The following is a 17,878-nucleotide window of genomic DNA, read 5'->3' on the forward strand; positions in this document are numbered from 1 at the left end:
CTTTGTTATCCCGTCTTGTGTTTTACAGTTTGTCTGCTGGAGGCAGGATTTCTGTTTCCAGTCTGTTTGTTCTGCTCCACATCTGTGTCATATCGTGTCTGCTGCATGTCGACTGTCTCTACTGAAAACAAAAATTCAAGCAACTCAAACATATCGGAGCGTGACAGAAAAATAAGTTCAGGGAAGTTTTTAAAATCAACTGGAACATTCACCAAAGAAATAAATCTGCGTACCAACTGAAGTTTTTTCCTACATTTCTGTCGACTCCACACTGAACCGGAGCTTCTTGGATGAATCATGTTGTGTTTTGCTAGAAGGAGCCTCAGATCTTCGTCTTATCAATCGGCACCTTCTTCCTTCGGCAGTCAGATAACAGAGAGATGTTTGGTGTAGCCAGCGTTCAGTCCGACAAGCTGCCTGAATGATTCCAATTTAACTCTCTGCCTGAAAATGTGACAAAAATAACTTATCCTCACAGAAGCCCACAAAAATCAAGACTTTAGTTACCTGAATTTCAAAAAAAAGTCAAAAACAACCCCAAAATTGAGTAAAATGGTTAAAATCCCGCTATAATCATTGATTGACCTCCTAAAAATACCCCCCAAACTCCTCTTTATCCAGCCAAATTACATATTTGCTTGTTTTTTTTTCCCTTTTTTGATAAAACACTGTGAAGGTCCCTCATACTAAACCATGCTATATAAGTATGTCAGCTGTATATTTAACTAGAAACAAAATAATGATCCAGAAAGTCCAACAGACCGTGATACTGCCACCACCATGCTTGATGGAAGTTTGGTGTTTTAGGGATTAAAAAAGACTCCCCCAAGACAGTCTGAAGCCAGTCCTAAGGTAATCCTAAAAAGGTCTAAAACCAGGACCAAAATCAAACCTAAATCAATCCAAAAAAATATTCAGAACAGTCTGAAACCAGTCCAGAACCGGGACCAGATCCAGAGTAAAATATATCCTAAACCAACTTTAAATCACATCCAAAACCAGAGACAAGACTGAAACCAAAAATAAACCAGTCCCAAGAAAGTCCAGAACCAGTCCAACATACAGTCTGAAACCAGTCGATACGTACTTCTATACAGCCCCAGAGCATGATACTGCCACCACCATGCTTGATGGTAGGTTTGGTGTTCTTAGGGTAAAAAAAAAAAAGACTCGCCCAAGACAGTCTGAAACCAGTCCTTTAAAGGTCCAAAACCAACCAGTCCAAAACCAAAACTGAAAACAGTCCTAAAAAAGGTCTAAAAACAAACCAAAATCAGGACCAAAACCAAACCTAAACTACTTCAAAAAAAAAAAAAAAAGCCCAAGACCCACCCAAGACGGTCTGGAACCAGCCATTAACCAGTCTTAAAAAGGTCTGAATCCAGGATGAAAATTTAAACGAGTCCAACTAAATGTTCAGAACTAGTCATAAGGCAGTCTGAAAAAAGTCAATAACCAATACAATATTAGGACCAAAACCAAGTCTAGACTACTCCGAGAAACAGTCCAAAACCCACCCAAGACAGTCTGAAAGCAGTCCTCATCCAGGACCAGATCCACAGTAAAATAAATCCTAAACCAACTTTAAATCACATCCAAAACCAAGACAACCAAGACTAAAACGAAACATAAACCAGTCGTTTCAGGTGTAGTAAAACGCTATATAAATACAGACCATTTACCATGCTGTGGTATTCGTGGTCTTTCTGGGTGGATGTAGGGTTTGTTGACGACTGTACGTCTCAGAGTTACAGCTTGTTGTTTGATGTGCTCAAGCACCGATTTGGCAAACAACACGAGAAGCCGTAGATCATCAGAAACTGCCGCAATAAACCTCATTCAAACTGAAAACACCATAAATTCAGGCATTTCTAGAGTCCCGGCGAGTCGGATTTTACGAGCACCGTGGAGGAGATGGGATGTTTCCTAATGGAGCTCTCTAATGGAATCAGAATTTCTCACTTAGAGAGTCCGGCTTAATCCTGCCGACGTGTATTATCACCGCTTTTAGTTTTATTGCCTCCTGTGGTCTATCCTGTGTTTTTTAAAATGTTGTTTCCTGCCGGCAGGATTCCCCCCAACATCCGAGACATCGTCTACTGCACCGGGGTGAGTCTGATGGACGAGGACGTCTGGGAGTTCATCTGGATGAAGTTTCACTCGTCCAACGCCGTTTCAGAGAAGAAGATTCTCCTGGAGGCCCTGACCTGCTCGGACAACACCTTCCTGCTCAACAGGTACGAAGAAATCTGCAGCGTTTAGCGCCGTAAAAACACGAGAAGACTTCCCATATGAAAGTTACACTGTAAGAAAGGAATATTATTGAATAGGTTTTAACTAATTTTTATCTAAACTATTTGTGTTATTTTACATGTTTTCCCCATTTTGGGAAATTGCAAGTAAGAATTGGTAGAATCTCCAAAAACAAATATTAATATCAAAAATCTGTATTTTACTAAAGACTAATATAAACACAAAATTTTCTTTCTTTTTTTTTTTTTTTACTGTATTTAATTAAAAGATGTAATTTATTTGCAGGTATTTGTCACTTTTTGAAAGGAAAACTGTGAATTAGGATTGTAAAATGGTGAATCAGGATTTTAACTGTTAGTTTACTGATTCTTCCATGTTTTGGTAAATTACAGCTAGTAACCAGTAAAATGTCAATGATTTAAAAGAAATATGTATTTAAATTATTCTTCATACTGTAATTTTACATACTTTTGCTGTTTTGATCATTTGCAAATAAAATCTGGTAAAATAGATAAAAATCATAACATAGCAAAATAACTGCAAATACGATTCACGTCAAGAATCAGCATTTAAACATTTAACTGAATTTTACAGACATTTGCTGATATTTCAAGGAAACACCATCTATATTAACAATTGATAAGAAATTATTTACTTCAGATAAAGTCAAGTAAAACTGTAAAAAAAAGTGTTAATTATCATGTTAAAACTACTTCAAAAGTCAGCATTTTTTGTAAATAATGATTTGTTCTTTTATAATGTATGACCATAAAAAGTTACACACTATTATTTCAGACATTTTCTGAAATTATAGATTTTCCTTGATGTTTTTATGTTTCACCAGTTTTTAATTAGAATACAGCTCCGTCTTTTTTTACTTCCTGTTTATCTTCCTCTGTGTTTACAGTCGCCGTCTTTTCATTAAAACCCCAAAATCAATTTGCTCTCCCCTCCTTATTTTTTCCCACAATCCCTCTGTGCTGAAACTATTTCCTCCCTGACCAATCAGTGCGGTTCCATGCCGCTGCTATCCGAACACTCAGTTCTGCTTCTCTGATTGCCGAGCCGTTTACCGAGGCCGGAAAATCGATACCAGACTCGAAAAAACACACACTCCGTCTCACTGTACGGCTGGAGAGTGAGATTCATACTCCAGCAGTTAGCGGCTGATAAAAACACGATAAAAACACGCTTCTGGGCTTTAAAACCACCAATAACCCACAGAAACAAAGCTGTCCGTGCAAACAAAAAGTAGCAAAATGAAGCAATTGAAGCTGCTCCGGAGGATATTTCAGGTTAAAAGTGGAACGAAACACAAAGTGGACGAACCTGCAGACAGTCTGGTGTATGTTTTTAAATCACTTCTCGCTGCATCGGTTCCGTCTCGGAGATCTCATTAAACTGGTTTCCAGCAGACTCACAACAACGAGGGTTTCCATAAAAATGCAGCATAGATTTTAATTGAATTTGCAGAAAATGAAAAGCAAATTAATGTCTGGTTTTATTCTGTGAAGGAGGATAAACAGCTGGTGGCATTAATTAAACCACCATAGAAGAAGGAGAAGCAGCGAGACAACAACTTTGCTTTTATTTGTGGCAAAGTTCAGTTTTGTATTATTTTAACAAGCAAAATAGTGGTTTTTTCACACAGAGGTGCTGCTGCTGAGTTTAATTATTATTATTTGGGACCAAAAACTAAGTTCTTTTCACTCTTTTGGTTGAATTTTATGAATTTCACCTGGGAATTTGATAGAAATATTGGGTATTTTTCAATATTTTTGTTGGATATATTTGCAAAATCTGTAACATTGTGGGTTCTTGCCTTAATTGTCAATGTTTTTCTGTTAATTTGCCGCATTTCTTGATTTTAATGTTTTTGCTTGAAACTCCGTCTTTTTTGTCGACTGCTGTGTCATAGTGCACAAAGACATTTCTGAGTTCTCTCTCCTTCATTGTTGTTCGGTTTTCACTGAGGTGCAGGACTTTAGATTGCAGTTAAAAATGAACCACAGTGAAGAAAAATGAGACAGGAACAAAAAACACCTAGAGACTGCCTGGTGTTCATTTTAGCATAATGCTACTTCAAGTAAATACACTGTCTGTCCAAAAAAAGTCACCACTTGGATTTAACTGAGCAAATAGGTAACAGCCTTCCATTGGATAATTACTGCAGTGATGAATATGTTTCAGCTGCAACAACTTATTTAACCCTAGCTGATGCAGTGAGGAGCTTCTCATTTCTGAAACAACCATGTTGGAAGAGAAATCCTGTGGTCATGGAAAGGATGTTAATCTGTTTCAGAAGGGTCAAATTACTGGCCTGCGTCAAGCAAAGAAAACAACTAAGGAGATTTCTGAAACGACTAAAATCAGGTGAAGAACCGTCCAATGCATCATTAAAACCTGAAGGATAGAGGAGAATCATCATCCTCAGGAACAAATGTGGTCGGAACAGACTCTTAGATGATTGTAGGAAATCAACAGTAGAACTCATGGCTATGTTTAATAGTTAAAGTAAGAACATTTCTACAAGCACAGTGGTAAGGGAACTCAAAGGATTGGGACTAAACAGCTGTAGCTCTAAGAAAACCACTGATCAGTGAGGCCCATCCGAAAAATGACTTCAATTTGCTTGGTAGCATAAAGATTGGACTCTGGAGCAATGAAAGAAGGTCTGATGAGTCCAGATTTAGCCTGTTTCAAAGTGATGGGGCATCAGGGTAAGAAGAGAGGCAGATGAAGTGATGTACTCATCATGTCGAGTTCCTACCAGCCTGTGTTGGTTAGAGTTATGATCTGGGGTTTGTCAGTTTCAGCAATGTTACGTTCCCAAAGAATGTGGTCGACTGACTACCTGAATATACTGAATGACCAGGGGCCTCATTTATAAAGCTTGCGTACGCACAAAACAGGGCTAGAAAGTGGCGTACGCCACTTTCTACGCAAAGGTTGTGATTTATAAAAACAAACTTGGCGTGAGAATATGCGCACCGGTTCGCCAACCTTGATTCTTGATGCTTCCTTAGGCACAAAACAGGGCTTAAATCACAAACTTTGCGTAGAAAGTGGCGTACGCTGTGTTCGTTGTGATTTCTAAAACAAACTTGGCATGAGAATCTGCCAACTTTGATGCTTGCTTAAGCACATTTTGGAGACAGAGGGAACGGCAGTGCTGGAGGGTGAAGTGGTGAATTGAAACCAGATTGATCTCAAACATTTATTGTTATCACATATTAGACTTGTAGAGCCGGATAATCATAAACCCTCATTGTTGTAGATGTTCATATAGTGCGTCATTCGGCCTACGACTGTATTTGCAGAACTATGTTCATATATTAACAGGGGCGGATTGAACGTTATTGCATTCAGTCGTTTGACCGAAGGGCCGGTCCACAACTGGGGCCGGTGCGGTGATCTTTATTAAATAATTTTGTTTACTGATCACCTGGTACCCGTATGGCTCATCGGGGAAAGCAGAAGACACATTTGCAGGGGTGGTCTCCGACGCAGTGGCCTGGGTTCAATTCCTGCCCGCGGCACTTTTATGCATGTCTTCCCCCTATTCTTCTCCCCATTTCCTGTCACTCTTCACTGCAACTATCACAGTAAAAAGGCAAAAAAAAGTAAAGAATTTTGTTTATTTATCCATATGCGGCCGAATGGGATGAGCGTCCAACCATTTATCAGCCCTGTACAGGCACACAGGCACACATGCTTCGCACCACAACCCCCGAGTGAAAATGAATTTGTCTATGTGAACCGAAAAAAATGTACATTCAATCAGTGTACAAATTATTTGTACATCGGACATGATCATAGCAAATTTAGTGGCAGGGTGGCCTGGGTCAACACATGATTCATTCATCCTGACGCACAGCAGTGAAAAGACTGCAGACCGTGGATCAGCAGCTTATTTATATACAGATACATTCATGAGTTACTTTGCATTAACCATTCATGGTAAAATGTGGGTGTGTTGTGGGTGGAATGTGAGGTGGATCCACCTGTGCAATCTTCCAGCTGGTGTGTGATTTATCAAGAAATTGCATGCAGCTGTGCTTACGCAAAGTTTTATAAATCAGGGGCGAAGGGCATACACCCTTTTCGTATTTTCGGCGTACGCAAACTTTAGTATGGATCCTACGCAATGTTTTATAAATGAGGCCCCAGGTCTTTACATCAATGGAGTTTTTCTTCCCTGATGGCATGGACATGTTCCAAGATGGCGATGTCAGGATTCATGGGGCTCACATTGACAATGAGTGGATCAGGGAGCATGAGACGTCATTTTCACACATGGATCGGCCTCCACAGAGTCCAGACCTCATCCCCACTGAGAATCTTTGGGATGTTCTGGAGAAGACTTTGTCCCATTGTCCTATCATCAATACAAGATCTTGGTGAAAAATAAATCCAACTGTGGACAGAAATAAATGCTGAGACACTGCAGAAGCTTATTGAAACGATGCCACAGTGAATGGGTGTCGTTCTCAGAGCTAAATGCAGTCCAATGAAATATTAAAGTGTGTGATTCTTTTTTTTGACCATGCAAATGTGTGACTCACAGGCTCATGTTTAGCACAAGCATTAGCATGCTACCATGTGTTGAGGGTAATCTTTAACATGCTAATATGTTAGCACACATCGGTACCAATGCGTTAAAACTGAACGTGCTTACCCAGCCTGTCTTTTTCTTTTTGTCTTCAGGTTGCTGAACCTGTCACTGACCTCAGATCTGGTTCCGGAGCAGGATGTGATCGACGTCATCATCCACGTCGGCAGAAACCCGCAGGGTCGGAATCTGGCCTGGAAGTACTTCAGGGAAAAGTGGGACGTCCTGAACTCTCGGTGAGTTTGTCGGTTTGTTGTCACTGTTGAACTGAGCCAAGCGCTAACTGCTTCTCTTACTGTGTTTCTGTTCAGCTACGGTGAAGCTTTGTTTATGAACTCGAAGCTCATCAGTGGAGTCACGGAGTTCCTCAACACCGAGAGGGAACTCAACGAGGTAAATACACAAGCACACATAAACACACACTTTACTGACGTCCTGCAGAGATTTTTCAGGCACATTTGACGGGAAATCTAGAAAATTTGCTTCGCTGACCACTAGACTCACCTTAATTCCAACAAACTTCACAGAAACAATTGTAAAATGAGCAAATTTACTTTCATGACACGTCATCTTACGCAAAATCTTATACAGGCAAATTAAAAAAAAACAGTGACAACATGTTGAATATAGTGAACTAAAACTGGAAAAAAACAACAGGAAAGGACAAAACTCTTCAAAAATCAAAACATATAAAACATGATGTACCCAATAAAACTTCAAAAAATGGAGTTGCATGTATGTGATGTCTTTACTGCCCCTTTATAGCGGTTTAAAGTTGGAGAAACCAGTGTATTTGGGGATAAAAGTTCCACACTAAACTTCCACCGAATTGCAATTCAGGGGAACTAGACTTCTGCTCGTCCTCCGTTATGTTTGTGGGTGTTGGCTTCAAGATGTTCAATGTTTTGACTTGTAGTTCAGGCACACATGCATGTTTTGCATGTTTGTGCATGTGGCTTCCTTCTATTGAAACTACTGGTCCTTCATGCATTTACAAACAGACTGATTTTTACCTCTGACAACACAATGAAAACTGCAGTCACGTGATCAGCTGGGGCTCTGAAAAACCCAAAGAATTTCCAAAGTTTTTAATCTAATCTTTAATTTGTTATTTACCTCAATTATTTGCACTCGATTCTGCTGTTTTGAGCAGCCCTGCCCCCACAAACTTAGGTTCCTCTATAACTCTGCTTGTAGATTTCAGAAAACTTTAGAAAAAGCCCCCAAACTCCCACGAATCAACATGTAAATGGTGGTGAAACTGCCTGGGGAGGGATCTCAGAACTGTATTTTAAGTGACTGTCATTCACGTGAGTTTCAGTTTCAGTTTCAGTTTGTTGACAAGCCTTGAACTACGTGATATAGAGGTGAGAATAAATACTTGGGACTCTCCACCAGATAGTTTTAACTGTGGAAACCTCTTGGTGGAAGTCCCAGGTGGTAAAACTGCCATGGAGGGACCTCAAACTGCCAGTTTCAAGTTGAAACTTGAACCACGTGAGCTGGGAGTAAGAATGAATACATTGGACTCCCCACCAGGCAGTTCGAGTAAGTCTCTTGATTAACTTATTCCTACGTGCTTAAGTAGACGGTACCTCAACTGCTTTTAGGTTCTTCCACCCCTCATCCAAGAGGCTTAGTTCAAACTGACTGGTGGGGTATCCCAGGTATTTTATGTCACCCCTAACTTGCATAAAACTTAAGAAACTGCCTGGTGAGGTAATTCAGACTAGCAGCCTTTTAAAATGCAATCCTGAGATCTCTCCCCAGGCAGTTTCACCACAACTCACCCGGCAATTCATGTCAGCTTCGGGTTGGGCCTGGAGTGAGTATACATACCTGGAACACCCCACCAGGCAGTTTGAACAAAGGAAGTCTCTTGGCGGGTTTCTTAGCTCCAAATCACACCTTTCAAGGCTCATCAACAACCAGAAACTCCCATGAATAAAGGTGTAAATAGTGGTGAAACTGCCAGAGGATGCAATATTGGATGGTTGTAGAATCCCTCCCTACGCAATTTCACCTCCATTCACACTTTGATTCATGTCAATTTTCGGCTGAGGTTTAAGCCACGTGAACTGGGGGTGAGAATAAATGCTTGGGACTCCCCACCAGGCAGTTTGAACAGCTTCAGGAATCAAAAGTAAAGCCAGTTAACCCCCATAGAATACTTAACCTCATCATTTGTAAAATAACAGGAATAAAGCTTTCCGAAATCTGTATTTTTTTTTTTTTTACAGTAATCTCTCTGCTACTACTGTTATTTAACTGCTGAGTTTCATGTAATGATAAATAAAAAGAATATGATGAAATGAACTGTGATGTACCTCTGCTGGAAGTACAAATGCACATAGATACTAGTAGAACTGGAAATATTGTAGGTTTTCTGTGTGGAGTGTGAAACGCCTTCACATTAATCATGGCCTGTTACCGTGTCCTCTGCATGTGGCTATCAGATCAATACTCCAAATCTGTTGTTGATTATTTCTGAAAATGTCCTTTCACAGCTGCTGCAGAACACATTTCTATTAGGTGTAATGAAAAGGTGCTTCTTCGAAACGAGGAGAAATAAAACGAAAGCAAAAAGGGTCGAAGGTGCTCTTAAATACAAATCTACCTCTTCATTTCTTTGTGATGAATGTATTTTACTCCTGTTGGCATGGCAACCAATGGCAGCCTCAGCGTGAGCCTCGACTCTGAATAAAACCATCACGATTTAGAAATGGGACCTTGACTGCAAAAAAGAAGGGGAATAAAAGAAACGCAGCAAATGAAAAGATTGATGAGCCTTTTTATTCCGACTCAGTAAACGTGTCTCGGGGTGACTCACGATGGGGAGGAGGACAATAGGAATCGTAGGGGAGAAGAGGGCAGGAAGTGAAAGTGGAAGTAAAAGGAGTTAACGATATGAAGTGTAGTAAAGTGAGATGAAGGGAAGGATCCTCTGCTGCTCCACTGAATCCCTTAAACTCTCAACAACACAGAGTTTTCTCTTCTGTCCTGAACTTTTAAAACTTGGTAAAGCTTCACCTCAGATACTGGAAACTTCCATTAAATTACTGTCCTTTAAGTTTCCCTCTGATATCTTCACTTTCATGCCAGAAAATTCCTTCTAATTACGAACCGTCAGAACAAATTTTCCCTTTTAAGGCTCTTTAGCTTCAATAACTCACATTGTCTTGGTTTCTTTATAACTGTCTTTTAAATGGAAACTTTTTAATAATGGCCAAAAGTATATGGACAATTCTTCTAATCACTGTCTCCAGCTGCTTTAGTCCTTCTATCTGCTAGTGGATGCAAGAAATTCAGAAGCTTTGCAAAGCGATAAGCACTTCTTCCCTGCTAGATGTTTTTTTTTTTTTCTCACCGCTGCACTTTGACCATTTTTGGACAAAAGTTTGTTTCTAACTTTGTGGAAACCATTTGGGAAGAAACCCTGAGAGCCCTGACCTCGACCCTGAAGGGAATCTCAGAGGAACACCGACTGTGATCCAGATTCATTGCCCCGCATCAGTGTTGGACCTCACTAATGCTCTTGTGGCTGAACTGGAGAACATTCCTGCAGCAAGTTTAGTTTGTGGTGGTTACAACCTGAAACTAGAAGAGTGAAAGCTGTTATTCCAACACCTTTAAAGAGGAAAATGCAGTATTTAGAATATAAACATAGTGTAGAACATCTGTCTGCTATGTAGAGATAGCAGCATAGTTATGGAATAAGCAGGAAAACTGGTTATTTAGCTGGTTTCTTGACCGAAAGTCAGATACTAGGAGCATCCTTTGTAGAGACTGAAATCACATTGTCCAAAATATTTAACGTATTGTCATCTAGTTCAGCTGCACATGCATGCTTTTGTATGTTATTGCTTGTTATCGCTTGTTTCTGCATGTGAGTCCCTCCTCTTGAAACTGTAGGCCCTTTGCGCATTAATAAACAGCAAAAGTGCAAGTCCTCAGTTAGTGTCCCCAAAAAACCCAAAGAATGTACAAGCTAAGTATTTAATTAATGTTATTTACCTCATTTATTACTATCAGAGTCTTTCTTGCCATTTTAAATAACCGTGCCTCCAAATTCCTCCTAAATTGCATTCTCAGTTACATTTTCAGGGAAGCGTGATTTGTTTTTCAAATACATGTAATAAACATTCTGACTTTTACATTAAAGACCAAGGTTAATACTCCAACTGTACCAGACTAAACTCATTGTGTTCTGGTGAGTGTTTACATTTTAGATGTCGTAGCAAAGTAGTAGCATTGAATGCAGCTATGTTGCTAGCATGTAGCACAAGTAGGAATGCTTTTGTTTTCCAAGTTAACATATATCTCCACACTGCAAACATGTTAACCCAACCGGGATACTAATGATCAATGGTTAATATATTAACCGATAAGGCAGAAAAGAAGGAGCTTGTGCATGTCAGTAAATGCATTGTAGATCAGCTGTAGTACCTGGTTGTTCCACCAGGTGGAGCCTCCTACTGAGACCAGAGGAGGCGTGACTCAATGTTGGCAAGCAGAGAGCATTGTGAGAGTTTAGCTAGCAACAGGCACCATGACAAAGACTTCTGTGGTAGTTAATGACCTCCGACCAGAGCTTGTGTATCGCTTTCTTATGTTTTATTAGTAAATACATCAATATAAGCGCTTACTCAATTTGTGTTATCATTTCATTGTTTGACTAATAATGCTGTTGATTATTAAAAATTGTCCTCTATAGTGTCCTGCCACAAACTGTGTTCTCCCTTTACACAAACTATGTAAACAGTCCCTTAATGCATTTGGGTTTGATGAAAGTCAAACAGGGTAATTAGCCATTTTGCTCACAGAATTACAGATCTCCATCTTAAATTAGTTACTGTGTTCTTGATTCTTTGAAAATCTTCATCACTGGTTGGTGTAATGAGATTTTAGGCACTTGTAGGGCTGCTATATTTCCTTCTTTCTTTCCACACAAGATGGTTTTCACATTTCTGATGACTTTTCTATCATCTCTCCTCCCTTACTCCCTGTCATTCCATTTCCCTCCCTCCCTCCACTGTTTTCCCATCTTTCCATTCCTCAGTTGAAGGAGTTCATCCAGTCCAGTGGCGTGGGGGCGGGGCCTGCGTTGCCGCGGGCACTGGAGGTTGTCGAGGGCAATGTGCGCTGGCACCGCCTCCACCGACGGCAGTTCTACCAGTGGCTACGCAAACCTCTGAGCCAAGCCATCGGCTAACGCTACGCCGGCCAGCTCGAGCAAAGCAGATGCAGACTGACTGCTTAGCTAACGGAGCTAACGCTGGCTAACAGATGCAGTCAGACAGAATGAAACAAACTGAGTGAATGAGCAGGAAAACTGGTTCGACCAGTTACTAAACTAGTTTCTTTACTGGTTTTGTTTTTATAGAAACTTAATTTGAGACTTTATTTCTGATGGGGTTCTTTGTTATTTCCTCGACGTGTGGCTGATGTGGTTTAACTGGTTTCTGTGGTGTAAAAAGTAAAGACAAATTCATTGGAGGCTAGCAGTTAGCCTCAAACCTTCCCAATAACTTCAGTCATAGGAAAGATTGAAAACTTCTGTAAAGAATCTGCTGCCAGGTGAACTTTTAGACATGAATTTAGTCTGCTTGTTAAGTCGGATTTAACAGCCATTTGTGGGTCCAAGCGCTCCTTCACATCCCAAAAGCAAACGGAAAACTTTTAGGTCTTAGAAAATGGTGTAGCTGTTCCCCCAGGTGGTATATTGAAGGTCAGAGTCCACAAAAAAGAGGATTTACAAGGTTTAGTGGAGACAGAAGTGAGTAGTCTGTTAGCTAGTTGACATCTAAAGATGATATGCCAAAGTCTAGCTGAGATTTTTCTAAAATGTCTAAAATTTACAGATATTGATATTAAACTAAGATGAAAACTTAATATGTACCAGTCAGGATTTTGAAGGGTTAGTTAAGTTAGGCTAGGTAACCCTCTGAACTCCAACAACTTTCTGGGTGTTTTTGCTCCCATCATGAGACTTTTAATGCCATTAATACTAAAAAAGGAAAAAGTAGACCTTTGATTATTTATTTGACAAGAATTGAGAATAACTGGAATTAAGATGAGCAAGATGTTTTGCAAAGTGTTACCAACACTGGAAACAAAAGGTTTTCCGAAGGGTTTAGGTTACATCTTAACAAGCAGATTAAAACTGAATGATTTGACCAACAACTTAACAACTTCACACAATAACATCTAAACACGAAAGGACTTGTTCAGATTCAAAAATTGACCTGCAGAGCATTTTGTTGCCATTAAATGTTGGCTTCAGTTCAGAATTTCTTAAAGACACGACTTCCAAAGATGGTTTTGAAACTGATCGAGGTGATGGGCGTATGTATGTGGTGCTTTTTGAGGTTCCGTATTGATTTCTATCAGTGTTCTGATGTTCTTTATGAATTTTTGTTGAACCTTTGTTGAGGCTTCTAGTTACTGATGTTCAAATAGAACCTTAAATCAACCAAAACCAACCAGGGTAAACACCAAGCACCTTTCATATCTGTAGTTTTCTGCTTTTTTTATTTCCTGATTGAAACCTCTTGGCTCCGATGCAAACTCATCACTGAACCAGAACGGTTTAAACTGGACCTCCTTGTGTTCGCCACATCTAACCAGTTGACACTTGAAGGCAGATTTCCCGGCGGCATGTCGATCTTTGAACAGAGGCATAATTAATGGTACAGCGACTCCACGTCCTGTGATCACAGAAATCATTCATTAACTCTCCACAACACTCGGACCGCTTCAACTTTGTTTTCTTTTTCACGATGAAAACCTCCAGCAATTTACCGAATATCAATCGGTTCCGGAGGCTTTGGTTGTTTCAGAAATGCCCTAATGAAAATAAAAGCAGACTCAGAATTATCGCTCTAAACCAGAGAGAACAAGCAGACGTGGAAGAGTAATTGCTCATGAGACACGATGTGATCAATCAAAGGTGACACAATTAATTAGAAATTAGAATAAATGGTTAGAAAACCAATTTAAAGTTTGTTTAAAGTCAAAGACATGTATTACTGTCGTGTATGATCTATTAATTTATACATTTTCTACTTGATGTAACATCCAAATAACAAGTGATTACGATATGAGACATGAAAAATCTATTTTTAGTTGTAAACTGTCATAAATGAAGAAAAGATCGTATTTTGGGGTTGATGTGTATTCATGTGAAATGGCAACCTGCCTTGAATTACGGAATCTTTAGCCATAACTACTCGTTCTCTGCACACTGCAATTATAATGTGATTGTGGAAAATTACAACAACGCAAAGTACATGTTTTGCGTTTTCATTTTCTTGACGAGATGGTAGAAAGTAAACAAAAGCAATTTTTGTGCCATTTTAGTGGAGCTCAAAAGATTAATCAATTAGTTTTCTGCTATTAAGGTAATCACTAGCTATTTTCATAATGGATTCATGGATTATTTTTTTTAAAAAAAGGCAAAATTCTCTGATTACAGCTCTTTAAAAGTTAATACTTCCTGTTTTCCTAAACAAACAATTGCCATCTTGGGTTTTGGGAGGGAAAAAAGGAAAACTTTCCCCATTTGTGTCATTTTATAGACCAGACAACTAATTAATCCAGAACAGGAATGACATATTAATACAAAATCATTACCAGTTGCGGTCCTAGTTGTTATTAATTAACCCCTTTTAGCAATTGCCGATGACTACATATAAAGCTTATTTTATTTAGCGCTTTTTAACTTAAACATGGTCATTGGCTTAAATTGAAGAAGACACCTGTATCATTAAGTATACAAATCACTTATTTGTCTGTGAAAATGTGAGACACTGAGTACAACATTTTCTCAGAAAAAAAAAATGCTTTTTTGTTCGTTTGTTCATGAATTCCTTAAATTTACCTTTCCTGATGCCAGGTCCATATTATACCAAACTGTAGATGCAGATGTCCAAACATTGGCGCGAGCTGTAGAAAGGGGTTAATTATGTGAAAAATAGTTTTCCTAAATTTAATCCACCTTCAATCCTGCTTTTCTAGCAACTTGCTAAAACCCAACAGAATCTCCTGATTAATTAATTGAATAAACTGACTGGCAAATGGGCATGAATCTTTTTTTTTTTTTGAAACAAAAAACTTACTGACTCGGTGAAATCGACAAAATTAAAAGACCAACCAAAAAAAGAGACTCTTTCTGTCACAAAAGCACAAAACCTGAAAGTTGTTGGACGATCCAACCTCAGAAAAGAAGCTGGAAAAAGCTATTTTTTTTTAGCCAAACAATGGTTAGAAATGCATCAAGCCTTTATTTTCTGTGGAGAAATAACCAACAAATTGCTGAGAACGAAAAGGGTGACAAGACAAATGGCTTAAAGAAATGTGTTCAGTGTTATTATATGCAGACGATGTGGCTTTTTATATTCGCTAATGTTGACGAATTGGAGCTTGTCATCGCCGAACTCTTGCAGCTTGTTTAAAAGATCGAACGGACTTGGAATTTACCTTGTGAGGATGGCATGGATGTAGACTTGGTGATGCATTGACAAAATTTACAGCCTCACGGACTTCACAAGGATTTGAGTTTTACCGATTGGTGCGTTTGGAGATTCTTCGACGAACACTTTTGAAGCAAAGTGAATTTCATGGACATTACGGCGTGTTGGGTGGTTTAATCTCAACAAAATTATGGATTTTAAGTAACTGACTGGATACTTGATGGAGCTTATAGCACAACGTGATGGATTATGTGACAGAAATCGACTCTGCCGATTGGAATGTACAGTATAACGCGCTCTGTGGCGCTACCGACTTGGAGTCTGGCAGCATCGTGTCGGGTTTAACGGATGTTCCAGACTTTGGAAATGTAAATGACGCTGGTTAAACTGGGGATATTTTTGAGGAATTTTGGACGGATTCGATGAAATGAAAAGTCTGCTGTATCGAACTTTCCGTCCTGTTGACTTTTCAAAGTCGCTCCTCTTCTGTTAGATCCAGCTTTGATGTTAATAATTGAGCCATATATGAATTAATGGGCCTGCCTGCTTCTATACACAGTGTGTCCAGTGATGTGTGTGTGTGTGTGTGTGTGTGTGTGATGAAGATGAACATAACGGCAGTAGTGACTGATTAAAGTTATGATAATTGACGTTATTATAACGATGATCAGGAGGGTAATGATGTGGAAAAGATAATTAGCATTATTATAATTATTCAGCATTTTGAACCTTTATTGTCCAGTCAGGGAAATTCAGTTTACACACACACAAAAAATTACAAATCTGCCCTAATGTACGATAAACATTGTAAATTATACAAATGTGATATTTAAAATTAAAACGTGGTACTTGAAGATGGTGTTTGTAATGATGATGATGATGGTGATGATGATGATGATGGTTGTGGTTTTGGACCAAAGTCTTGAACGAAACAGGAAGTTGCAGAGAAGAATCCTAATTCCTGTTGACGCTGCTTTGGTTTCTTGTGTTTTCTGATTGGACGATATTAAAAAAATGGTTCACCTTGTGTGTGATTGAGTTTGTTTGTATCTCACCAGCAGAACTTAACATCAAGGGAAAAGTTAAGAAAAACTTACCTTAAAGTGCTGAGCAAATGATTATCTGTTTTTCCTCCATTTTAATGATGTAAAATCATGCTAGACTTTTATGTGCAGCTTTAATGCTGTCTGAAGCACACTTTTACATTCATGAAACCTTTATTCTGTCTGTGAAAATGCAAAAAAAAACAAAAGAGAGAGATTTCACAAGTTTTTTTCCCCCAAAATGTCAACCCCATTAGACTGGGTTTAGATCTAAATCTATGATACTTGTGTTGGTTGAATGTGGACTAAATCTTGAAAAGATGCTAAGGCTTGTTGAAACACAGTTTCTGATTTGTGAAGCCTTTATTTTATTGATAAAAATGAAAAAAATGTAGATTTTTTTTGTGTTTTTGACATTGGGACCACATCAGACCAGGTCCAGATCTTCAACTCCGGGATGCAGACCGCTGAGATCCAGACTAGTTTGTCCTACAGGTGGTAAAGATAATTTTAAACACAGTTTCAGTTTTGTGAAACCTTTATTTGCTAAGCTGGGGAAAAAAAAAAAGGTGGTGGGGTTCCCACTTCTTTTTCTGAATCGAGACCACATTAGACAAGGTCCTGATCTAAAAAAAAATCCACAAAATATAGAAGGGTTAGATCTGGACTAGATTGCCTGCCAGCTGCTTAAGACCCTTTAAAACAAATTTCCAACTTGTGAAACCTTGATTCAACTTGAATGTGAACACTCCAAAAAACAAAATAAAACAGGGGTTACCGTATTTTCCACACTATAAGGCACACTTAAAAGCCTTTCATTTTCTCAAAAATCGATGGTGCGCCTTTTAACCCGGTGCATCTTATGTGTGCACTGAGTTCCAAAATCTGACTGTCGGACCAATTCCTGCTGACATAAAGACGTAATACGTACACTACACATGCTGGCAGCGATATACCTATTAGAGAACATTACCTAAAGCTACTTACAGTACTGACTATTGTCCGAGCTTTCGCCAAAGCCGCCATCATTGCTGAACAGCCACCCGGCAACGAGACTGACTCCGACAACGACGAGAGTGAACCCGGCATGTTTGATGTCGAAATTGCCCAGCTGTTCAATTCAGATACAGAAGATGAGGACTTTGATGGATTTGTGACAAAAGATTGATCAAAAAAGTAATGTGAGTGTATTTTTAAATGCGTAGTAGAATAAAGTTCAACCAAGCTCACTGTTTTGCTTCCGTCCTTGTTTTAGCATGCGCCCAATAATATGGTGCGCCTTATATTTGGCTGAAGTACAGAAATAAACCCGTAATCGAGACTGCGCCTTACAATCCGATGTGCCTTATGGTGCGGAAAATACGGTACATTGCCATTTTTGGTATCTAGACCACATTAGACCAGGTCCAGATCCAAAACCACCAAATACAGACAAGTGAACAAGTAAAATCTCAACCAGATGGTCCCACGGAGGCTAAAGACTGTTTAAAAACTGTTTC

The 17,878-nt window shown here is 39.2% G+C and overlaps 1 protein-coding gene across 1 annotated transcript in view; it reads left to right on the forward strand.

The window, feature by feature from the left end:
• Positions 1 to 16,363, forward strand: part of LOC110959952 (thyrotropin-releasing hormone-degrading ectoenzyme) — a 284,810-nt gene extending 268,447 nt beyond the window's left edge. The window contains exons 17-20 of the mRNA XM_051949719.1: positions 2,070 to 2,237; positions 6,961 to 7,101; positions 7,177 to 7,258; positions 11,925 to 16,363. Of these exons, the coding sequence (XP_051805679.1) occupies positions 2,070 to 2,237; positions 6,961 to 7,101; positions 7,177 to 7,258; positions 11,925 to 12,077 (544 nt within the window). The 3' untranslated portion in view covers positions 12,078 to 16,363. The remainder of the gene's footprint in view (positions 1 to 2,069; positions 2,238 to 6,960; positions 7,102 to 7,176; positions 7,259 to 11,924) is intronic.
• The last annotated feature ends 1,515 nt before the right edge of the window (positions 16,364 to 17,878 follow it).

The sequence above is a fragment of the Acanthochromis polyacanthus genome, chromosome 1 (genome assembly GCF_021347895.1).
Source record: "Acanthochromis polyacanthus isolate Apoly-LR-REF ecotype Palm Island chromosome 1, KAUST_Apoly_ChrSc, whole genome shotgun sequence".
NCBI classification, from domain to species: Eukaryota; Metazoa; Chordata; class Actinopteri; family Pomacentridae; genus Acanthochromis; species Acanthochromis polyacanthus.